This window comes from Leucopleurus acutus (assembly GCF_964270905.1).
Source record: "Leucopleurus acutus genome assembly, chromosome: 13".
Taxonomy (NCBI): Eukaryota; Metazoa; Chordata; class Mammalia; order Artiodactyla; family Delphinidae; genus Leucopleurus; species Leucopleurus acutus.
Window position 1 is genome coordinate 55,243,052 of NC_139155.1, and position 25,467 is coordinate 55,268,518.

Here is a 25,467-nt window from a genome sequence, read left to right on the forward strand (position 1 = left end):
CCTCAGCAGCGCGACCTGGGCCGTCACTATCTCCTACCTCGCCGCCTCCCTTGTCAGAAAAGTGCACCCCGCCTTCCCAGACTTGCTTCATGAAACAGCACCCATCTAAACAGTGGTCCTGAAAGACACTCCTTTCAGGGCAAAGGAAAAAACAAATCTCCTTTTCTAACAGTCAACGGGAGCCGCCATGTTGCTGTACGGAAAAAACGTTTCAAGGGCTGCCTGGAGCGCTCTGCTCGCTACTCAGGGACGTAAAGCGCTCGGGTGTTCACAGCTAAATTTAAGGGTCGGACCAGACTTCTCAGAGGACGCTTACAGCTTGCCGGAACACGCCCGAGCGCGCCCGTGAGGCGGCGGCATTTCACCAACACGCAGAGTTCCGGCGACGAGCGGCGCGAGAGAGTTGCGCACGCGCGCGCATATGTCGTGCGCGATGACGTCAGCGACGCCGGAGATTTTAAAATTCGAACGGCGCCGGCGGGTGGAGGAAGGAGGTTGTGTTTTGGCGGCTGACGTTTTGTCTAGCGGGCAATAGCACGGTTTACAGCAGTTCGGTCCCTGCGTCGTATCGGGAAGCTGGAAGAAAGGTGACTAATGACTTTGCGTTAATTTTGTTCCGGCAGCACTGGGCTAGAGGGAGAACGCCAGGGCGCCAAAAAGTTAGATTCACGGGCCCTGAGGAGAGACGTTTTGATGTTTGCTGTTGTAACCGGTCCCCGGGCCCCATCTGTTCTAGGCGCTAGTTTCCCGGAGTCCAATAAATTTCTTATGGCAGTGATTTTCCAAGGGAGAAGGGGAAGGCCAAGGTGACACCGGTGGGGTGAAGAGGACATGGAGAGAGGAAAAGGGGAAGAATGGATGGGAGCAGGGAGAGGAAGGACGAGATGAAGAACTGTTTGCTATGGTGCGTTTGAGATACTAGTGTAACATCCTGGTGGCCGTGTAAGGAGTACATCTGAAAGTCTTAACCTCAGATTTTAAGAGTACATTTTAAGTGGAGATTGGGAGTGGACAGATAGGTGAGAGTGGAAAAGTTTAATAGCTCAGAAGCATATACTGAAGAAGAAATAGCCAAACAAAGAAGTAAAGAGTGTAATCAGTTTAAAAGACAAAGGAGAGCCTCAAGAAGTAAAAGGATAACCACAGATGTCCACTTTCTTGGAAACCAGGGCAGGACCTGGAAGGGCTAGGTGTATAGTGTCTAATGCCTCAGAGTTAAGATAGGATCAAAAGATTTGTCAGTCATGAGTATCTCAGGAGGCAACCGTTTCAGTAGATGGGAAGGGAATGAGATGTGAATGTGGTCTGAGAAAATGGAAGCAGTCTGTAGACCAGATAATTTATCCTTGATGAGAGGGAGATTGAAGCACGAGGGGCAGTAATTGAATAATGTAAATGGGAAACAGTAGGTTAAGGACAGAGCAGGGGAGATGGACATTAGGAAAAGAAAACTGAATAGCTCTGCTCCAAGACCAAAGAAAATGAAACATCAGAGGTAGTTCTTGTCAGTAGCCTCTGACTTCCCATTGAAATAGGCACAGCCAACAGTGGTGATGTGGTCTGAGTTAGGATTTAGGAGTTTAACTACCATAAATACCCTGTGAAGGTAGGAATCATACCTTATTCACCTTTGTATTGTTTGCATTACTTTCACACTCCCTTGTACATGGTAGGCAGTTAGTAAGTGTTTATGGGTGTTGAATTTTTTTTTTTTTTTTTTTTTTTTTTGCGGTACATGGGCCTCTCACTGCCGTGGCCTCTCCCAACGCGGAGCACAGGCTCCGGACGCGCAGGCCCAGCGGCCATGGCTCACGGGCCCAGCCGCTCCACGGCACGCGGGATCCTCCCGGACCGGGGCACGAACCCGTGTCCCCTGCATCGGCAGGCGAACTCCCAACCACTGCGCCACCAGGGAAGCCCTGTGTTGGATATTTTTAAATGGAGTTAAATAGATAGATGTTCCCTGCAAATTAGGACTTCACCTTACATGAACAAGCAAAGATGGCCCGGGAAAGATTATCTTGAAAAAACAGTGAAACTTGGCTGCCTTTCTGTTTGAGGGTAAAGATAATAGTTGTTGCTTAATGTACCATCTGTGTCTGGAAAGACTTGTTCATTACCAAATTCATGAATGCAGGTCATAAACATGAAACGCAGTTCATTTTCTACCGGTGGTGCTGGCCGCCTCTCTATGCAGGAATTAAGATCCCAGGACTTAAATAAACCAGGCCTCCATACCCCTCAAACGTGAGTACCTATGCCTTATTGTCTTTGGCAAAGAAATCTGTAAAGGAGGTTAATACAAAGATGTAGTATGAGTCATATTGTGATGAATCTTATCTGTTCTCAGTGGTACCTAATTTGGAGTCAGTGAAGGCTAAAAAATGGGCATGTTACTAGGTGTTGTGTTTTATCTCATTTGATAGTTAAATCTCCAAAGCCATGTCTTTTGCTAGGCAATCCCTGAGGGACTGCTAATTCCTTTTCAGCACTCTTCCACTCATTTATTTTCCTCCTTTACTGTAGAGCTGCTTGTTTGAGCAGGTTCTCTGCTGTAACTTGTATTTACTGAGGTGTATCCAACTAGCACAGTTCTCAATGAAAGGTATTATTTGCCCTGACAATTAGCTGCAGTTTAGTAGCAGCCTACAGAACACCACTTCTCCAAACTATTTCCTCAGGATTCACTGGAAAAAAAAGGTGCCCCAAAGAACTTGCTGTCACTGTAGTCAATATCCTGTAATGATCTGTAATTGGAAAGAATCTGAAAAAGTATGTGTGTGTGTGTGTGTGTGTGTGTGTGTGTGTATCTCACTTTGCTATACACCTGAAACATTGTAAATCAACTGGACTTCAATTTTTTTAATAAAAAATAAAATGAGGGGGAAAAAAGAACTTAAAATCATAAACTAATTTTTCCCTATGAATGAATTTCTTACAATTAAGAGAAGGCTATTTGTAACCATGTTGAGTGCTATCATTCCTTCTGTATTACCAAGGTACAGGTTACTTGCTAACTGTTCTTGTTACTTGGGTTTACATAGTATGAGCCTCTGCTACTTATAGAAATTGGAAATATTTATACATTTTTTCTTCTGAAATCAGAGAAATGTTTTGTACTGTTGCATATTACTACTCCAAAAGATTTGTGCCTTGAATTGCATTCAAAGCTAAAAGGTTGCCTTTGTCAATGTTTCTGGTCTGTAATTGACGTAATGTATGTTCTTAAGTGTAGCTGCAGTCTAATAAAGAGTGAGCCTCAAAAGAAAAAATGTTAAATGTGGCTATCATTCTCTGATTGAAAATATCTGTTAAGTTATTTCTTTTCCTTTGACGTTGTTATCCATAAATGTACATATTTTAGGATAATTAAAATTACAATGTAGATATGGGGTTTTTTCCTTTTTTCTTAACATTTTAGTGTTAAAACTCATACTATGTTGTAAGCCTATCCTATTTTTGATAGCTATGATTGCTGCTAAAAATTTTCATGATTTTGAATTATTCTTATAAGTAATGAGGAAGAGGGGTTGGTTCCAATGTATTTACAAAAGTTTCTTGAACTAATATTTTTCCACTTATTTAAAGAGTTTGTTTTTCTCCTTTTCTTAAAGCAAAGAGAAATCAACCTTTGGAAAATTGAGTATTAACAAACCCACATCTGAAAGAAAAGCCTCTGTATTTGGTAAAAGGTAATGATTTTTTTATTAATTCTAATGGAAGGGATTCTTATAGCCATGCATTGAGCTAGATGCTGTCAAAGTACAAAAAATTAGATGGCATGGTCCCTTTCAAGAGAGAGTTATAATCTAGTTTTCCTCTGTTTTAAATGGTTAAAATGGTTATATTTGCTTTAGGTTATGCTGAGATATATCAGCACATTTAGACCACTATTTCATTGTTACAAGTGAATACTTGATTGAAAATTCTACACATAGCTTTCACATACTATGGAATCATAGCATTTTAAAATTAGGAACCATCATCTAGTCCAACATCTTAGCCAAAGACTTTTTTTTACTAAATTATTAAGGACTCCAAAGAGCTTTTATCTTGTGGGCTGTATCTGTTGATATTAACTATATTAGAAAATAAAACTGAGAAAAAAAAATTAGTACGTATTAATTCAGTTTAAAATAAAAATAGCCCAGGACTGCACTTGTGATCCAGTGATAAAGAATCCGCCTTCCAATGCAGGGGACACGGGTTCTATCCCTGGTCGGGGAACTAATATCCCACATGCGGCGGGGCATCTAAGCCCACGCACCACAACCACTGAGCTCGCACACCTCCACTAGAGAAGAGAAAACCCGCATGCCACAACTAGAGAGAAGCTTGCATGCTGCAATGAAGAGCCCGCACGTTGCAACAAAAGATGCCACATGCTTCAACAAAGATCCTGCATGCTGCAACTAAGACCCGAAGCAGCCAAATAAATTAATTAATTAAATAAGTAAATATTAAAAAAATAAAGTAAAATAAAATAACAGTAACCCATTACATGTTAATATAAATAACATGCTTTAATTTTTAAAAAATAAAACTATTTCCGTAAGAAGAGTGACATTTATATTTTTGCAAATCTCTTTAATGTCTGGCTTAATAGAAGGTAGCTGAATTCTCATATCTGCTTCGGAATTCAGTCTGTTATAATATCTGACATCATGTAGCCAACCTCTGGAAAACTGCACTGTACACTCAACGAAAAAATAAGCATGAAAGGTGTGAAAAAAATCTTAATTTTATTGGGAAAATAGTTTTGACTTCTCGATCCCCTAGGGCACACTTTGAGAACCACTGTCTAGAGTAGATCAGTAGTTGCCTAGGCTGGGGGTAGGGTAAGGATTGACTGGTAAGGGGGATAAGATTTGAGATGATGGAAATGTTTAATATCTTGATTGTGGTAGAGATTACACAGGTGTAAATATTGTCAAACCTCATCAAATTGTATGCTTTAAACAGGTGCATGTTATTCTAAGCAATTATACCTCAATAAAGTTAATTTTTTAAAGAAATTTCCAACTCCAAAATAGAGAAACTGTTCATCTCACCAAAAACAAAATATAACTTTGTTTTAAAACAAATGTTTATTTAATTATATTTTGAAAATATTTAGAGATAACATATTTGTTACCTTATGAAAAGTCTTTGTCATGAACCCAAGTTAAACTGTTTCTGGTGTTTATTCTAGTTGATAAAAAATCTTAAGGCATTTTTGTAATGTAACTGTCATCTCAGAGCTGAATGTCAGAGATACTGATGCTAATGATTATAAATTCTAACTTTTGCTGAGCATTTTTGTAAGCCAGAAAAGTGCTATTTTATATCTCTTTTAATCAATCCTCAGAACTGCCCTATGTGTAGATACTGTTATTGCCTTCATTTTAGACATTAGGAAATTAAAGCACAGAGGTTAAATAGTTTACCCAAGGTCATACAACTAGTAACAGAGACAGAATTTTTAACCAGACTCTGCTTCTAGACCCTATTCTCTTAAACTATAAGTTGAATGATACAGTATTTTGATTGGTTGGGAAATTCTTTTATAATTTGAAAAGCTATCTATTAGTACAGTTTTGTGTAGAATAAGAGCTGAGTCTATACATGTATTCTTTCCTAGTAAAAAAAAATTAAAGATTAAGTAATAGCAGTATGTAGAAAAGTGGATCTCAAATAGCAAATTCTCAGGGGAAGAATTAGCTAATTAGCTAGTTAATCAGAGCAGTGGCATCAGAGAGCCCAAGGTAAAGAACTTTTAGATCCTGGTCAGGAGAGAACTTGAAAGCAGCAAGCAAACATGCAGGGAGAAATTGTTTTGATGAACAGAGTTCAGACATTACAGCAGTGTTCATTGTAACTCAGTTTTGTGGCATCTGTCCAAAAAGGAAAAGTATTGTCCCAAGGATATTTAATAAACTACAATGGTTAGGTAAATTGGGCCACAAAGAGAAGCAAAAGAAACCATTATAAAGATTTAAACAAATGATGTTTTATTTTGAGAGGAGGGGCTTAAGATGGAGCATATATGCTATAGCTATTAATGACTAAAAAGTAGCAACATATATTTATGGTAAATAACAATCAGATACATAATATTGCACGACACAATAACGTTTATGAAAAAAAGCACAATCTTTCAACATCTCAAATTTTCCTGCAATAAATAATGGTAAATAAAGGGGTTGGAAATGAAGGAGCAATCATGGAGGGGCAAGTAGGTTGTTGAAAGAATCTGGGTTATTGGAGAACAGTTGGTGCAGAACAGTTGGTGCAGAAGACCTAGTGGACTCAAAATGCACAGTTTTAGAGGATGATGTATGTGTTAGTAATGTAGAGCACCAGAAGTGTACTTTTCTTCCCACCTCATTTTATACTTTAATCTTCATTATTTGCTCTTTTTTTCTCTGCTTTGAGTAAGAGAAATCTTAGTTAAATAAAAACCAAAGAATTGAACTTTAATGTTTGGTGCTGATGTTAAAATATAAAATTGCCTTGAAATAATTTAGGCTTGACCACAGAAGGAAATAATTTTGACTGACTTTTTAAAAATATGTTTACAGAACTAGTGGACATGGATCCCGGAATAGTCAATTTGGTATATTTTCCACTTCTGAAAAAATCAAGGACCCAAGACCACTTAATGACAAAGCATTCATTCAGCAATGTATTCGACAGCTCTGTGAGGTATTTTATAATCTTAACCATTCGAAATTGTGAGTGTTTTCTTAAGTATTCTTCAATAATTTTCCTATTGTAAAATGTTTGATGTTTCATAAAAATTATTATAGTTTCTTTCAGAAAACGGTTATGCATATAGCGTATCCATGAAATCTCTACAAGCTCCTTCTGTTAAAGACTTCCTAAAGATCTTCACTTTTCTTTATGGCTTCCTGTGCCCTTCGTATGAACTTCCTGACACAAAGTTTGAAGAAGAGGTTCCAAGAATCTTTAAAGATCTTGGGTTTGTATGTTATATTTCTCATTAGCCTAGAGAGATTGTTGGAACACAGAAAAGAATGAAACTCAATAAGTGTGTAAAGATTTTGAGTTAGAGAAATAATATATTTTAAGATGGTCACTATGGGCGACATATGCAAGATAAATTGAAAAGGCAAAAAAAACTTTTTGGAGATTATTACTGAACTACAGATTATAGATCATAAAGCCCTCAACTACTGATGTGACGAGGAATAGATAGAATAGGCTAGCTACTGCAGATTTTATAGAAACAGAAAAGATAGGATTGAAGGCCTGGTGAAAATGGAGTAAGAAAGTCCAGAAAAGCCTATGTAGAATAAACACAGGGGGAGAAGTGGATTTGAGGAGGAGAAATACATACATGTGGTTTATTTGGGGTACATTGGATTTGAGGGAACAGTCTTTCAGGAGAGAAGTCCAGCATGTTGGTTGTAAATCAAATTCTGCTTAGGGAATATATGTACAAAGTAATCTGCAGAGAAATAAAACAAAATACACAAAACCATTTGAGGGTAAGAAGACGAAGGAGAGAATCTCAACAAGTATCTTCTAAACAAGTCGAGACTGATGGTATATATGGGGAATTTTTTTTAATGTAACTTCTTGCTTAATTTAGCCATTATTTTTACAAAATTAACATACTGGCTTATGTTTTCTGATTTTTCATAGGTATCCGTTTGCATTATCGAAAAGCTCCATGTATACAGTGGGGGCCCCTCATACATGGCCTCACATTGTGGCAGCCTTGGTTTGGCTAATAGACTGCATCAAGGTATTTGATTTCTCATTTTAATGATATATATAGGAAAGATTTTTTTTTTACCTCAGGGTATTTCTATTTCTCTCCCAATCTTGCTTTTACCAATTATCTCAAAATCTGCATCAGTTTTCAGTTTTCAAAGCAGTTTTTATTTTAAGTTCTTCAAAATGTTAATATATGATTCCAGAAGTGAGGAAAGGAAATATCACAATGGCAAGGAGATCATTTGTTTTCATGAGGTTTTACAGCTCAAAAACAAACAAACAGAAAAAAAAAAAACACAGCAAAATAAGTCAGTAGGAATTTCCCCCATAACATGAATTTGATTTTCTTCCCCTTTTTATTTAAAGTCCATATTCATTGCAACAGTTCTGGAAAATACAGAAACGCGTACACAGAAATTGGTATACTCATAATCCCACAACTCAGAGGCAACAACTTAAAACATTTCTTAGGATATTGTTTTAAAGGTGCATTTTTGCTATGCAAATTATGTGTATATTTTCAAATTTTGATACATATTGACAAATTTCCCTCCAGAAAAATTGCACCAGTTAAAAGGTCCTCAACAATGTCTGAGAATACCCATTTTCCCACATGATAGGCATTATTGTTTTAAAATTTTTACCCATTTGGGAGGTGGAAATGTAGTTTGTTTTAATATATTATTAAAGTGATTATGTTTTTGAATGATTTATCATTATCATTGCTGTTCTTATAACTTGCTTATATGTGCTTTTTTGGCCTATTTTATATTTATTTCTTTCTAGTATTACTATAAGCCTTTATATATTGAACTCCTTACATATTAAACTTATCGATGTTTTTAATAATTGACAACATGACAAGCAAAAGATAATATTTTTGTATTTGCAATTTTTGTTTTTAAACTTGAATATTCACACATTATAACTGCATATTCATGTCTTTTGACTTTTTTATCTTATTTGCAAGATCACCATTTTGTATGTCAAAAAGAGTTGAATTGGGTAAATAAGCTCTTATGTATATGGTGCAGATGTTTTTCCCTCATTATCCTTTTGATTTATGTGCTGTATTTTAATTGGTTGCAAATGTAAATATGTACATTGTTACCTAGTCTAATGCAGTCTCTTCCTTCTACAGCTTCTGAGTTTCCTGCCCTACTTAGTGCTGGAATCCTTAGAACTAATACTGTCCCCTGACATTCTCTTGGCCGTCAGCAAGCCCATAACTAAATGTAGGCAGGCACTGGGGATGGCTTTTGACCCAGGAGATATACTGGTACATTCAGCACCACCAATTTTCAAGAGAGAAGTAGAAATCCACTACCATAGTCCATTAACAGAACTTAAGTTTTATTGAACTTTATGTATAACTTTTATGCGTTCAGTTTGCCTCTCCTCAGTGATACACGTGGACATTGGGTAACCACCTCTCTGCTCTTCCCTCCAAATACCACTACTGTCATTAGAACACCTTACCCTTGTTTGCCTAAGCAGCTTAGGTCATTGTTATGTTTTAGGGAGATAGCATTTCCACAGTGATACAGGAGCTTCTGTATGGAGTACCTGCTTTGGCTTCTATCGGGGAGGGACCTCTTGAGATGCCTCCAAGTCCATTACATAGACTTGGAGGCATAGATTGAAATCCTCTCCTTCCTATCTTAATTTGCTTGAGGTAGTGCAACTGAACACTATAACAATGTAAGAATCAATGAGAGAGCATTCATAGGTTTCTTATGCTTTCTTTCCCACTTAACAGAATCCTAGGTAATTAGCCACACTTAGGATGGTCTCCTTTACTCCCATGTTTTTTAAAAAGTGCTTTCGCTTTTTTCCATAGTATTTTTATGGCTTCTTTGTATTGTGTTTAAATCTTAAACCATCTGCAATTTATTTTAACATTAAAGAAAAGGCAATTTTATTTTTTAAATGGCTCATTCATATATCTCAATACCTTTTATTGGATAACCCATCTTTTCCCCTTGGTTTTTTTTTTCTTTAATTTTGTTGAGATATAATTGACATACAGAACTGTAAATTTAAGGTGTACAGTGTAATGACTTGACTTACATTGCCAAATGATTACCACAGTAACTTTAGTTAAAATCCGTATCTCATATAGATGCCAAAAAGAAAAAGGAAGAAAAATGGTTTTTTTCCACATGATGAGATCTTTTATGATCTACTCTCTTAGCAACTTTCAAATATACCAAACAGTAGTGTTTGGTGTATACACATGTTGTATATTACATTCCCAAGACTTATTTATCTTATAGCTATAAGTTTGTACCTTTTGACCTCTATCCAGTTCTCCTACTCCCTAACCCCCTGCCTCTGGTAGCCACAAATATGATCCCTTTTTGTTGGCTTGTTTTTTCAAAATTCCACCTGTTAGTGAGATCATGTAATATTTGTCTTTCTCTGTCTGACTTATTTCATTTAGAGTACTGCCCTCAAGGTCCATCCATGTTGTCACAAATGGCAGGATTTCCTTCTTTTTATGGCTGAATAGTATTCCATTGTGTGTACATATGTGTATGTGTGTATATATATACACATATACCACATTTTCTTTATCCATTTATCTGTCAGTAGATGCTTAGGCTGTTTCCATGTTGTAAATAATGCTGCAGTGAACATATATGTACAGGAATCTCTTCAGCATACTGATTTTGTTTCCTTCAGATACATACCTAGAGTGGAATTGTTGCACCGTGTGGTAGTTCTAGTTTTAATTTCTTTAGGAACCTCCATGGAAACCAGTGTTTTCTGTGGTGGTTGTACAAATGTACAACTACACTAACAGTGCACAAGGGGTCCCTTTTCTCCACATTCTTACCAGCATTTATTTCTTGTCTTTTCCATGTAAGACATACTCAAAGGCATGAGGTTTTCACTGTGGTTTTGATTTGCATTTCCCTAATAATTCGTGATGTTGAGTACCTGTTGTCCATTTACTCAGGTCCTTTGCCCATTTTTTTAATTTCATTATTTCTCGGCTATTGTTGTATTACTTCTTTATGGATATTGGATACTGACACCTTATCAGATAAATGCTTTGCAAATATTTTTTCCCATTCTGTAGGTTACCCTTTCATGTTATTGATCATTTTTTTGCTCTGCAAAAGCCTTTTAGTTTGATATAGTCCCATGTGTTTATTTTTGCTTTTGTTGCCTTTGCTTTTGGTCTCAAATCCCAAAAAATCATTGCCAAGACCACTGTCAGGGAGCTTACCGCCTATGTTTTCTTCTAGGACTTTGTTTTGTTTCGTTTTTAACGTCTTGATTGGAATATAATTGCTTTACAATGGTGTGTTAGTTTCTGCTGTATAACAAAGTGAATTAGCTATATGTATACATATATCCCCATATCCCCTCCCTCTTGCATCTCCCTCCACCTTCCCTATCCCACCCCTCTAGGTGGTATCAGAGCACCAACCTGATCTCCCTGTGCTATGCAGCTGCTTCCCACTAGCTATCTACTTTACATTTGGTAATGTATATATGTCAGTGCTACTCTCTCACTTCGTCTCAGCGTACCCTTACCCCCTCCCCGTGTCCTCAAGTCCATTCCCTACATCTGCATCTTCATTACTGTCCTGCCCCTAGGTTCATCAGAACCTTTGTTTGTTTGTTTTTTAGATTCCATATATATGTGTTAGCATACGGTATTTTTCTCTTTCTGACTTACGTCACTCTGTATGACAGACTCTTAAGTCCATCCGCCTCACTACAAATAGTTCAATTTCATTTCTTTTTATGGCTGAGTAACATTTCATTGTATATATGTGCCACATCTTCTTTAAACATTCATCTGTTGATGGACACTTAGCTTGCTTTCATGTCCTGGCTATTGCAAATACTGCTGCAATGAACATTGTGGTACAAGTCTGTTTTTAAATTATCGTTTTCTCAGGGTATATGCCCAGTAGTGGGATTGCTGGGTCATACGGTAGTTCTATTTTTAGTTTTTTAAGGAACCTCCATACTGTTCTCCATAGTGGCTGTATCAATTGATGTTCCCACCAACAGTGTAAGAGGGTTTTCTCCACACCCTCTCGAGCATTTATTGTTTGTTGATTTTTTAATGATGGCCATTCTGGCCAGTGTGAGGTGATACCTCATTGTAGTTTTGATTTACATTTCTCTCATAATTAGTGATATTCAGCATCCTTTCATGTGTTTGTTGGCAATCTGTATATCTTCTTTGGAGAAATGTCTGTTTACCTCTTCTGCCCATTTTTCGATTGGGTTGTTTGTTTTTCGATATTGAGCTGCATGAGCTGCTTGTATATTTTGGAGAATGATAGTTTGTCAGTTGCTTCATTTGCAAATATTTTCTCCCATTATGAGGGTTGTCTTTTGGTCTTGTTTATGGTTTCCTTTGCTGTGCAAAAGCTTTTAAGTTTCATTAGGTCCCATTTGTTTATTTTTATTTCCATTTCTCTAGGAGGTGGGTCAAAAAGGATCTTGCTATGATTTATGTCATAGAGTGTCCTGCCTGTGTCTTCCTCTAAGAGTTTTATAGTGTCTGGCCTTACATTTAGGTCTTTAATCCATTTTGAGTTTATTTTATTTATTTATTTTTTTGTGTGTGGTACGCGGGCCTCTTACCGCCGTGGCCTCTCCCGTTGCAGAGCACAGGCTCCAGACGCGCAGGCTCAGCGGCCATGGCTCACGGGCCCAGCCGCTCCGCGGCATGTGGGATCCTCCCGGACTGGGGCACGAACCCGTGTCCCCTGCATCAGCAGGCAGACTCTCAACCACTGCACCACCAGGGAAGCCCTTGAGTTTATTTTTGTGTATGGTGTTAGGAAGTGTTCTAAATTCATTCTCTTACATGTAGCTGTCCAGTTTTCCCAGCACCACTTATTGAAGAGGCTGTCTTTTCTCCATTGTATATTCTTGCCTCCTTTATCAAAGACAAGGTGACCCTCTGTGCGTGGGTTTATGTCTAGGCTTTCTATCCTATTCCATTGACCTATATTTCTGTTTTTGTACCAGTACCATACTGTCTTCATTACTGTAGCTTTGTAGTATAGTCTGAAGTCAGGGAGCCTGATGCCTCCAGCTCCGTTTTTCTTTCTCAAGATTGCTTTGGCTATTCGAGGTCTTTCATGTTTCCATACAAATTGTGAAATTTTTTGTTCTAGTTCTGTAAAAAATGCCATTGGTAGTTTGATAGGGATTGCGTTGAATCTGTAGATTGCTTTGGGTAGTATAGTCACTTACACAATGTTGATTTTTCCAATTCAAGTACATGCTATATCTCTCCATCTGTTTGTATCATCTTTAATTTCTTTCATCAGTGTCCTATAGTTTTCTACATACAGATCTTTTGTCTCCTTAGGTAGGTTTATTCCTAGGTTTCAATGGTAAATCGGAGTGTTTCCTTAATTTCTCTTTCAGATTTTTCATCATTAGTGTATAGGAATGCAAGAGATTTCTGTGCATTAATTTTGTATCCTACTACTTTACCAAATTCATTGATTAGATCTAGTAGTTTTCTGTCAGCATCTTTAAGATTCTCTATGTATAGTATCAAGTCATCTGTAAACAGTGACATTTTTACTTCTTCTTTTCCATTTGGATTCCTTTTGTTTCTTTTTCTTCTCTGATTGCCATGACGAAAACTTCCAAAACTGTGTTGAATAATAGTGTTGAGAGTGGGCAACCTTGTCTTGTTCCTGATCTTAGAGGAAGTAGTTTCAGTTTTTCACCACTGAGAACGATGTTGGCTGTGGGTTTCTCATATATGGCCTTTATTATGTTGAGGTAGGTTTCCTCTCTGCCTACTTTCTGGAGGGTTTTTATCTTAAATCGGTGTTGAATTTTGTCAAAAGCATTTTCTGCATCTATTCAGGTGATCATATGGTTTTTATCCTTCAATTTGTTGATATGGTTTAACACATTGACTCATTTGCATATATTGAAGAATATTCGCATGCCTGGGATAAACCACACTTGATCATGTTGTATGATCCTTTTAATGTGCTGTTGGATTCTGTTTGCTAGTATTTTGTTGAGGATTTTTGCATCTATGTTCATCAGTGATATTGGCCTGTAGTTTTCTTTTTTTGTGACATCTTTGTCTGGTTTTGGCATCAGTGTGATGGTGGCCTCGTAGGAGTTTGGGAGTGTTCCTCTCTCTGCTATATTTTGGAAGAGTTTGAGAAGGATAGGTGTTAAATGTTTGACAGAATTCACCTGTGAAGCCATCTGGTCCTGGGCTTTTGCTTCTTGGAAGATTTCTAATGACAGTTTCAATCTCAGTGCTTGTGATTGGTTTGTTGATATTTTCTATTTTTTCCTGATTCAGACTCGGAAGGTTGTGCTTTTCTAAGAATTTGTCCATTTCTTCCAGGTTGTCCATTTTATTGGTATAGAGTTGCTTGTAGTAATCTCTCACGATCCTTTGTACTTCTGCAGTGTCAGTTGTTACTTCTCCTTTTTTATTTCTGATTCTGTTGATTTGAGTCTTCTCCCTTTTTTTCTTGATGACTCTGGCTAATGATTTATCAATTTTCTTTATCTTCTAAAAGAACCAGCTTTTAGTTTTATTGATCTTTGCTATTGTGTCATTCATTTCTTTTTCATTTATTTCTGATCTGATCTTTATTATTTCTTTACTTCTGCTAACTTTGGGTTTTTTTTGTACTTCTTTCTCTAATTGCTTTAGGTGTAAGGTTAGGTTATTTATTTCAGATGTTTCTTGTTCCTTGAGGTAGGATTGTATTGCTATAAACTTCCCTCTTAGATCTGCTTTTGTTGCATCCCATAAGTTTGGGGTCATCGTGTTTTCATTGTCATTTGTTTCTAGGTATTTTTTGATTTCCTCTTTGATTTCTTCAGTGATCACTTCGTTATTAAGTAGTGTATTGTTTAGCCTCCATATGTTTGTATTTTTTACAGTTTTTTTCCTATAATTGATATCTAGTCTCATAGTATTGTGTTCAGAAAAGATACTTGATACGATTTCATGTTTCTTTTGATTTACCAAAGCTTGATTTGTGACCCAAGATATGATCTATCCTGGAGAATGTTCCATGAGTACTTGAGAAGAAAGTGTATTCTGTTGTTTTTGGATAGAATGTCCTATAAATATCTATTAAGTCCATCTTGTCTAATATGTCATTTAAAGCTTGTGTTTCTTTATTTATTTTCATTTTGGATGATCTGTCCATTGATGAGAGTGGGGTGTTAAAATCCCCTATTATGATTGTGTTACTGTCGATTTTCCCCTTTTATGGCTGTTAGCATTTGCCTTATGTATTGAGGTGCTCCTATGTTGGGTACATAAGTATTTACAATTTTTATATCTTCTTGGATTGATCCCTTTATCATTATGCAGTGTCCTTCCTTGTCTCTTGTAACAGTCTTTATTTTAAGGTCTATTTTATCTGATATGAGAATTGCTACTCCAGCTTTCTTTTGATTTCCATTTGCATAGAATATCTTTTTGCATCCCCTCACTTTCAGCCTGTAAGTGTCCCCAGGTCTGAAGTGGGTCTCTTGTAGACAGCGTATATACAGCCAGTCTGTGTATTCTGATTGGAGGATTTAATCCATTTACATTTAAGGTAATTATTGATATGTATGTTTCTATTAACATTTTCTTTATTGTTTTGGGTTTGTTTTTTCTCTTGTGTTTCCTGCCTAGAGAAGTTCCTTTAGCATTTGTTGTAAAGCTGGTTTGGTGGTGCTGAATTCTATTAACTTTTGCTTGTCTGTAAACATTTTAATTTCTCCATTCAAATCTGAATGAGGGGCTTCCCTGGTAGCCCAGTGGTTAAGAATCCGCCTGCCAATGCAAGGGGCATGGGTTCAAGCCCTGGTCTGGGAAGATCCCACATGCCATGGAGCAACTAAGCCCGTGCACCACAACTGAGCCTGAGCTCTAGAGCCTTCGTGCCACAGCTACTGAAGCCCACGTGCCTAGAGCCCGTGCTCCCCAACAAGAGAAACCACCGCAATGAGAAGCCCGCGCACAGCAAAGAAGACCCAACGCAGACATTAATTAATTAAGTAACTAATTTAAATAAATAAAAAGAGGGCTTCCCTGGTGGCACAGTGGTTGAGGGTCTGCCTGCTGATGCAGGGGACACAGGTTCGTGCCCCAGTCCAGGAGGATCCCACATGCCGCGGAGTGGCTGGGCCCGTGAGCCATGGCCACTGGGCCTGTGCGTCCGGAGCCTGTGCTCCACAACGGAAGAGGCCACAACAGTGAGAGGCCCATGTACCACAAAAAATAATAATAATAATAAATAAAAATAAAAAGGGAAATCTCTTTTATATAAAAAATCTGAATGAGATTCTTGTTGGGTTTAGTAATCTTGGTTGTAGGTTTTTCCTTTTCATCGCTTTAAATGTGTCCTGCCACTCCCTTCTGGCTTGCAGAGTTTCTGCTGAAAGATCAGCTGTTAACTTTATGGGGATTCCCTCGTATGGTATTTGTTGCTTTTCCCTTGCTGCTTTTAATATATTTTTCTTTGTATTTAATTTTTGATACTTTGGTTAATATGTGTCTTGGCTTGTTTCTCCTTGGATTTATCCTGTATGGAACTCTCTGTGCTTCCTGGACTTGATTGACTATTTCCTTTCCCATATAAGGGAAGTTTTCAACTATAATGTCTTCAGATATTTTCACAGTCCCTTTCTTTTTCTCTTTTTCTTCTGGGACCCCTATAATTCGAATGTTGGTGCATTTAATGTTGTCCCAGAGGTCTGTGAGACTGTCCTCAATTCTTTTCATTCTTTTTTCTTTATTCTGCTCTGCGGTAGTTATTTCCACTATTTTATCTTCCAGGTCGCTTATCCATTCTTCTGCCTTAGTTATTCTGCTTTTGATTCCTTCTAGAGAATTTTTAATTTTACTTATTGTGTTGTTCATCATTGTTTGTTTGCTCTTTAGTTCTTCTAGGCCTTTGTTAAACGTTTCTTGTATTTTCTCCATTCTATCTCCAGGAGTTTGGATATCTTTACTATCATTACTCTGAATTCTTTTTCAAGTAGGCTGCCTATTTCCTCTTCATTTGTTTAGTCTGATGGGTTTTTACCTTGCTCCTTCACATGCTGTGTATTTCTCTGTTTTCTTATTGTGCTTAACTTACCGTATTTGGGGTCTCCTTTTCGCAGGTTGCAGGTTTGTAATTCCCGTTGTTTTTGGTGTCTGCCTCCAGTGGGTAACGTTGGTTCAGTGAGTTGTGTAGGCTTCCTGATGGAGGGGCCTGGTGCCTGTGTTCTGGTGAATGAGGCTGGACATTGTTTTTCTGGAGGGCAGGACCGTGTCCGGTGGTGTGCTTTGGGGTGTCTGTGACCTTATTATGATTTTAGGCAGCCTCTCTGCTAATGGGTGGGGTTGTATTCCTGTCTTGCTAGTTATTTCTCATGGGGTGCCCAGCTTGCTGTTGGGTGGAGCTGGGTTTTAGCATTGAGACGGATATCTCTGGGAGAGCTATCGCCAATTGATATTACTTGGGGCCAGGAGGTCTCTGGTGGTCCAGTTCAGGTGGTCCTGAACTCAGCTCTTCCACCTCAGGGGTTCAGGCCTGACACTAGGCTGGAGCACCAAGACCCTCTCAGCCACACGACAATGTACGTAGGGATTTTCTTGCCTTTTGGGAAGTATGAGGTCTTCTGCCAGCATTCAGTAGGTGTTCTGTAGGACTTGTTCCACATGTAGATGTATTTTTTTCTTCTTATAAATTTATTTATTTTATTTATTTTTATTTTTGTCTGTGTAGGGTCTTCGTTGCTGTGCGGGCTTTCTGTAGTTTCGGCGAGCAAGGACTACTCTTTGTTGTGGTGTGCAGGCTTCTCATCACAGTGCCTTCTCTTGTTGCAGAGCATGGGCTCTAGGTGCATGGGCTTCAGTAGTTGTGGCTCATGGGCTCAGTAGTTGTGGCCTGTGGGCTCTAGAGCGCAGGCTCAGTGGTTGTTGTGCACGGGCTTCGTTGCTCTGCGGCATGTGGGATCTTCCCAGACCAGGGCTTGAACCCGTGTCCCCTACATTGGCAGGCAGATTCTTAACCACTGCTCCACCAGGGAAGCTCTGTAGATGTATTTCTGATGTATTTGTGGGGAGGAAGGTAATCTCTACATCAACCATCTTGAAGGTCCTTCTGCAATAGGAGACTTCACTGAAGATGCCAACCTCCGCAAGAACTAGAGGTTCAGAGGCAATTTTTTTTAATTTATTTTTTTATACAGCAGGTTCTTATTAGTCATCCATTTTATACACATCAGTGTGTACGTGTCAATCCCAATCTCCCAGTTCATCACACCACCACCCCCACCTGCCGCCACTTCCCCCCTTGGTGTCCATACATTTGTCCTCTACATCTTTGTCTCAATTTTGCCCCTGCAAACCGGTTCATCTGTACCATTTTGCTAGGTTCCACATATATGCGTTAATATACAGTATTTGTTTTTCTCTTTCTGACTTCACTCTGTGTTACAGTCTAGATTCTTCCACGTCTCTACAAATGACCCGATTTTGTTCCTTTTTATGGCTGAGTAATATTCTATCGTATATATGTACCACATCTTTATCCATTTGTCTGTCAATGGGCATTTAGGTTGCTTCCATGACCTGGCTATTGTAAATAGGGCTGCAGTGAACATTGGGGTGCGTGTGTCTTTTTAAATTGTGGTTTTTTCTGGGTATATGCCCAGGAGTAGGATTGCTGGGTCATATGGTAATTCTATTTTTAGTTGTTTCTTTTGTTTTTTTTTTTTTTTTGCGTTATGCGGGCCTCTCACTGTTGTGGCCTCTCCCGTTGCGGAGCACAGGCTCCGGACGCGCAGGCTTAAGAGCCATGGCTAACGGGCCCAGCCGCTCCGCAACATGTGGGATCTTCCCAGACCGGGGCATGAACCCGTGTCCCCTGCATCGGCAGGCGGACTCTCAACCACTGCGCCACCAGGGAAGCCCTATTTTTAGTTTTTTAAGGAACCTCCATACTGTTCTCCATAGTGGCTGTATCAATTTACATTCCCACCAACAGTGCAAGAGGGTTCCCTTTTCTCCGCACCCTCTCCAGCATTTGTTGTTTGTAGATTTTCTGATGATGCCCATTCTAACTGGTGTGAGGTGATACCTCATTCTAGTTTTGATTTGCATTTCTCTAATAATTAGTGATGTTGAGCAGCTTTTCATGTGCTTCTTGGCCATCTGTATGTCTTCTTTGGAGAAATGTCTATTTAGGTCTTCTGTCCATTTTTTCATTTTAGTATTGAGTTTCATGAGCTGTTTATATATTTTGGATTTTAATCCTTTGTCCATTGATTCATTTGCAAATATTTTGTCCCTTTGTGAGAGCTGTCTTTTCATCTTGCTTTTAGTTTCCTTTGCTTTGCAAAAGCTTTTAAGTTTCATTAGGTCCCATATGTGTATTTTTGTTTTTATTTCCATGACTCTAGGAAGTGGATCAAAAAAGATCTTGCTATGGTTTATGTCAAAGATTGTTCTTCCTATGTTTTCCTTTAAGAGTTTTATAGTGTCTGGTCTTACATTTAGGTCTCTAATCCGTTTTGAGTTTATTTTTGTGTATGGTATTAGGGAGTGTTCTAATTTCATTTTTTTACATGTAGCTGTCCCATTTTCCCAGCACCACTTATTGAAGAGACTGTCTTTTCTCCATTGTATATCCTTGCCTCCTTTGTCATAGATTAGTTGACCATAGGTGCGTGGGTTTATCTCTGGGCTTTCTATCCTGTTCCATTGATCTATATTTCTGTTTTTGTTCCAGTACCTAACTGTCTTGATTACTGTAGCTTTGTAGTATAGTCTGAAGTCAGGGAGTCTGATTCCTCCATCTCCGTTTTTTCCCCTCAAGACTGCTTTGGCTATTCGGGGTCTTTTGTGTCTCCATACAGATTTTAAGATTTTTTGTTCTAGTTATGTAAAAAATGCCATTGGTAATTTGGCAGAGGTTGCATTGAATCTGTATATTGCTTTGGGTAGTATAGTCATTTTCACAATATTGATTCTTCCAATCCAAGAACATGATATATCTCTCCATCTGTTGGTATCATCTTTAATTTCTTTCATCAGTGTCTTATAGTTTTCTGCATACAGGTCTTTTGTTTTCCTAGGTAGGTTTATTCCTAGGTGTTTTATTCTCTTTGTTGCAGTGGTAAATGGCAGTGTTTTCTTGATTTCACTTTCAGGTTTTTCATCATCAGTGTATAGGAATGCAAGATATTTCTGTGCATTAATTTTGTATCCTGAAACTTTATCAAATTCATTGATTAGCTCTACTAGTTTTCTGGTGGCATCTTTAGGCTTCTTTCTATATAGTATCAAGTCATCTGCAAACAGTGACAGTTTTACTTCTTCTTTTCCAATTTGTATTCCTTTTATTTCTCTTTCTTCTCTGATTGCTGTGGCTAGGACTTCCAAAACTATGTTGAATAATAGTGGTGAGAGTGGACATTCTTGTCTTGTTGCTGATCTTAGAGGAAATGCTTTCACTTTTTTACCATCGAGAATGATGTTTGCTGTCAGTTTGTTGTATATGGCCTTAATTATGTTGAGGTAAGTTCCCTATATACCCACTTTCTGTAGAGTTATTATTATAAATGGGTGTTGAATTTTGTCCAAAGCTTTTTCTCCATATATTGAGATGATCATACAGTTTTTATTCTTCAATTTGTTAATATGGTGTATCACATTGATTTATTTGCATATATTGAAGAATCCTTGCATCCCTGGGATAAATCCCACTTGATCATGGTGTATGATCCTTTTAATGTGTTGTTGGATTCTGTTTGCTAGTATTTTGTTGAGGATTTTTGCATCTATATTCATCAGTGATATTGGTCTGTAATTTTCTTTTTTTGTAGTGTCTTTGTCTGGTTTTGGTATCAGGGTGATGGTGGCCTCATAGAATGAGTTTGGGAGGGTTCCTTCCTCTGCAATTTTTGGAAGAGTTTGAGAAGGATGGATGTTAACTCTTCTCTAAATGTTTGGTAGAATTCACTTGTGAAGCCATCTGGTCCTGGACTTTTGTTTGTTGGAAGATTTTTAATCACAGTTTCAATTTCATTACTTGTGATTGGTCTGTTCATATTTTCTATTTCTTCCTGGTTCAGTCTTGGAAGGTTATACCTTTCTAAGAATTTGTCCGTTTGTTCCAGATTGTTCATTTTATTGGCGTAGAGTTTCTTGTAGTCTCTTAGGATGCTTTGTATTTCTGCAGTGTCTGTTGTAACTTCTCCTTTTTCATTTCTAATTGTATTGATTTGAGTCCTCTCCCTCTTTTTCTTGATGCATTTGGCTAACGGTTTTTCAATTTTGTTTATCTTCTCAAAGAACCAGCTTTTAGTGTTATTGATCTTTGCTATTGTTTTCTTTGTTTCTATGTCATTTATTTCTGCTCTGATCTTTATAATTTCTTTCCTTCTGCTGACTTTGGGTTTTGTTTGTTCTTCTTTCTCTAGTTCCTTTAGGTGTAAGGTTAGATTGTTTGAGATTTTTCTTCTTTCTTGAGGTAGGCTTGTATAGCTATAAACTTCCCTCTTAGAACTGCTTTTGCTGCATCCCATAGGTTTTGGATCGTCGTGTTTTCATTGTCATTTGTCTCTAGGTAGTTTTTGATTTCCTCTTTGATTTCTTCAGTGATCTCTTGGTTATTTAGTAACGTATTGTTTAGCCGCCATGTGTTTGTGTTTCCCGTGTAATTGATTTCTAATCTCATAGCATTTTGGTCAGAAAAGATGCTTGGTCAGAAAAGATGCAAAAAGATGATTTCAGTTTTCTCAAGTTTACTGAGGTTTGATTTGTGACCCAAGATGTGATCTATCCTGGAGAATGTTCTGTGCACGCTTGAGAAGAAAGTGTAATCTGCTGTTTTGGGATGGAATGTCCTATAAATATCAATTAAATCTGTCTGGTCTATTGTGTCATTTAAAGCTTGTGTTTCCTTATTAACTTTCTGTTTGGATGATCTGTCCATTGATGTAAGTGAGGTTTTAAAAGTCCCTTACTATTATTGTGTTACTGTCGATTTCCTCTTTTATAGCTGCTAGCAGTTGCCTTATGTATTGAGGTGCTCCTGTGTTGGGTGCATTTATATTTATAATTGTTATATCTTCTTCTTGGATTGATCCCTTGATCATTTTGTAGTGTTCTTCTTTGTCTTCTGTAACATTCTTTATTTTAAAGTCTATTTTAACTGCTATGAGTATTGCTACTCCAGCTTTCTTTTGATTTCCATATGCATGGAATATCTTTTTCCATCCCCTCACTTTTAGTCTGAATGTGTCCCTAGGTCTGAAGTGGGTCTCTTGTAGACAGCATATATATGGGTCTTGTTTTTGTATCCATTTAGCAAGCCTGTGTCTTTTGGTTGGAGCATTTAATCCATTCATGTTTCAGGTAATTATCGATATGTATGTTCCTATGACCATTTTCTTAATTGTTTTGGATTTGTGTTTGTAAGTCTTATCCTTCTCTGTGTTTCCTGCCTAGAGAAGTTCCTTTAACATTTGTTGTAAAGCTGGTTTGATGGTGCTGGTGCTGAATGGTGCTGAATGGTGCTGAATTCTCTTAGCTTTTGCTTGTCTCTAAAGCTTTTGATTTCTCCAACGAATCTGAATGAGATCCTTGCCATGTAGAGTAATCTTAGTTGTAGGTTCTTCCCTTTCATCGCTTTAAGTATATCATGCCACTCCCTTCTGGCCTGTAGAGTTTCTGCTGAGAAATCAACTGTTAACCTTATGGGAGTTCCCTTGTATGTTATTTGTCATTTTTCCCTTGCTGCTTTCAATAATTTTTCTTTGTCTTTAATTTTTGCCAATTTGATTACCGTGTGTCTCAGCGTGTTTCTCCTTGGTTTATCCTGTATGAGGCTGTCTGTGCTTCCTGGACTTGGGTGGCTATTTCCTTTCCCATGTTAGGGAAATTTTCGACTGTAATCTCTTCAAATATTTTCTTGGGTCCTTTCTCTCTCTCTTCTCCTTCTGGGACATCTGTAATGCGAATGTTGTTGTGTTTAATGTTGTCCCAGAGGTCTCTTAAGCTGTCTTCATTTCTTTTCATTCTTTTTTCTTTATTCTGTTCTGCAGCAGTGAATTTCACCATTCTGTGTTCCAGGTCACTTATCCGTTCTTCTGCCTCAGTTATTCTGCTATTGAATCCTTCTAGTGTAGTTTTCATTTCAGTTGTTGTATTGTTCATCTCTGTTTGTTTGTTCTTTAATTCTTCTAGATCTTTGTTAAACATTACTTGCATCTTCTTGATCTTTGCCTCCATTCTTTTTCCGAGGTCCTTGATCATCTTCACTATAATTATTCTGAATTCTTTTTCTGGAAGGTTGCCTATCTCCACTTCATTTAGTTGTTTTTCTGGGGTTTTATCTTGTTCCTTCATCTGGTACATAGCCCTCTGCCATTTCATCTTGTCTGTGTTTCTGTGAATGTGGTTTTTGTTCCACAGGCTGCAGCATTATAGTTCTTGCTTCTGCTGTCTGCCCTCTGGTGGTTGAGGCTATCTAAGAGGATCGTGCAACTTTCCCACTGGGATGGGCTGGTCGCAGAGGCATTTTTTTCAGATGGTTAGCAGCTTGCTTTTTTTTTTCTTTTCCTCTATGCTTCATCTGGTTTCACTTGTTCACAGGGTGCTTCATGCAGAGGCCTCGCACCTGGCACTTAAGATCAGAGTGCCTAGTGAGAAGTGGCTGCACTGACACCTCCTCTTCTAGGAGTTTTATAGTTTCGAGTCTTACATTTAAGTCAAGTCCAATTCAAGTTAATTATTTTGAATGGTGTAAGCCAGTGTTCTGGCTTCATTCTTTTTTACATGTGAATATCCAGTTTTCCCATCACCATTTATTGAAGAGACTGTCTTTTCACCATTGAATGTTCTTGGCTCCCTTGTCAAATATTCGTTGTTGTATATACATGGGTTTATTTCTGGGCTCTCTGTTCTGTTCCATTGGTCCATGTGTCTGTTTTTATGGTAGTACCATAACTGTTTTGGTTGCTATATCTTTATAATATAGCTTGAATTCAGGAAGTGTGATGCCTCCTACTTTGTTGTTCTTTTTAAGGATTGCTTTGGCCACTTGTGGTCTTCTTAAGGATTGCTTTGGTCTTCTGTGGATTCTGTGGTCTTTTTAAGGATTGCTTGTGGTCTTCTGTGGTTCTGTATAGATTTTTAAATAGTTTTCTCTAGTCAGCTTAAAAAATGCCATTGGAATCTAGATAGACATTGTATTGATCTATAGATGCTTTTGCATAATATGGACATTATAACAATATTAATTCTTCCAAGCACTGAACATGGGATATCTTTCCATTTATTTGTGCCTTCAGTTTCTTTCATCAGTGTCTTGTACTTTTTTTTTTTTTTTGCGGTACGCGGGCCTCTCACTGCTGTGGCCTCTCCCATTGCAGAGCACAGGCTCTGGACGCGCAGGCTCAGTGGCCATGGCTTACGGGCCCAGCCGCTCTGCAGCATGTGGGATCTTCCCGGACCGGGGCACAAACCCATGTCCCCTGCATCGGCAGGTGGACTCTCAACCACTGTACCACCAGGGAAGCCCTGTCTTGTACTTTTCAGTGTAGAGATCTTTCACCTCTTTGGTTAAACTTATTCCTTTATTGCTTTGATGCTATTGTAAATGGTATCATTTTCCTTTTTTCTTTTTTCAGATAATTTGTCATTAGTATATAGCAACACTACTGATTTTTGTATTTTAATTTTGTATCCTGCAAATTTACTGAATTTGTTGATTAGATCTAACAGGTTTTATTTGTTTGTTTGCTTTTGAGGGGGCTTTAGGATTGTCGGTATATAAAACCATGTCATCTGCAAATAGAGATAATTCTACTTATTCCTTTTCAATTCTGATGCCTTTTATTTTTCTTGCCTGATTGCTCTGGCTAGGATTTCCAGTACTATGTTGGATAAAAGTGGCAACAGTGGGGCTTTCCTGGTGGCACAGTGGTTGGGAGTCCGCCTGCCAATGTGGGGGACACGGGTTCGTGCCCCAGTCTGGGAAGATCCCACATGCCACGGAGCGGCTGGGCCTGTGAACCAAGGCCGCTGAGCCTGCGCGTCTGGGGCCTGAGCTCCGCGGCGGGAGAGGCCACAACAGTGAGAGGCCCGCGTACAGCAAAAAAAAAAAAAAACTGGCAACAGTGGGCATCCTTAACTTTTTCCTGATCTTAGAGTAACAGCTTTCAGTTCTTTACCATTGAATATAATGTTAGCTGTGGGCTTGTCATATATGGGCTTTATTACGTAGAGGTACATTTCCTGTATACACAGTTTGAGAGTTTTTATTATGAAGTGACGTTGAATTTTGTCAAATACTTTTTTTCTATTGAGTTATTGTAAGATTTTGGTTTTTTTATTCTATTAATGTGATATATCACACTTATTGATTTGCATGCATTGAGCCATCCTTGCATCCCATGATAAATCCCACTTAATCATGTTGAATGACCTTTTCAAAGTGCTACTGAATTTGGTTTGCTAATATTTTATTGAAAATGTTTGCCTCTATATTCTCATCAGGGATATTGACCTGTAGTTGTCTGCTCTTATTGAATTGCCTAATTATTACTGTTCTTGATTGATTTCTGTTGGTACCACTGTTTTCAAACAAAAATTTTTCTGTTTTATCATTTAGTTGTGATGTTTCCAGATAGAAGATAATGTTTTTCATGTTGAAGCTTATCTGCCTCTTTCTAATTTTTATCAAGAATAATCATTGAACCTTATCATATGCTTTTACA

At 38.1% G+C, this 25,467-nt stretch overlaps 2 protein-coding genes across 4 annotated transcripts in view; one reads left to right on the forward strand and one right to left on the reverse strand.

Moving 5' to 3' along the window:
• METTL4 (methyltransferase 4, N6-adenosine) overlaps nt 1-388 on the reverse strand; it is a 31,526-nt gene extending 31,138 nt beyond the window's left edge. The window contains exon 1 of one of the 3 annotated variants that reach the window (XM_082853391.1): nt 317-388. Coding sequence is in view for 1 of the 3 variants with exons in the window: in XM_082853390.1 (XP_082709516.1) it covers nt 317-360 (44 nt within the window). In the remaining 2 variants the exon portion in view is untranslated. Of the gene's footprint in view, nt 1-37; nt 183-316 lie in introns of those variants that run through there. The other 2 variants (XM_082853390.1, XM_082853392.1) reach the window with 2 other exon arrangements.
• A 1,755-nt stretch (nt 389-2,143) lies between these two features.
• NDC80 (NDC80 kinetochore complex component) overlaps nt 2,144-25,467 on the forward strand; it is a gene marked incomplete at its 3' end in the record, with an annotated part of 57,899 nt that continues 34,575 nt past the window's right edge. The window contains exons 1-5 of the mRNA XM_082852956.1: nt 2,144-2,247; nt 3,615-3,692; nt 6,561-6,684; nt 6,789-6,961; nt 7,648-7,750. Coding sequence (XP_082709082.1) covers nt 2,147-2,247; nt 3,615-3,692; nt 6,561-6,684; nt 6,789-6,961; nt 7,648-7,750 — 579 coding nt within the window. The 5' untranslated portion in view covers nt 2,144-2,146. The remainder of the gene's footprint in view (nt 2,248-3,614; nt 3,693-6,560; nt 6,685-6,788; nt 6,962-7,647; nt 7,751-25,467) is intronic.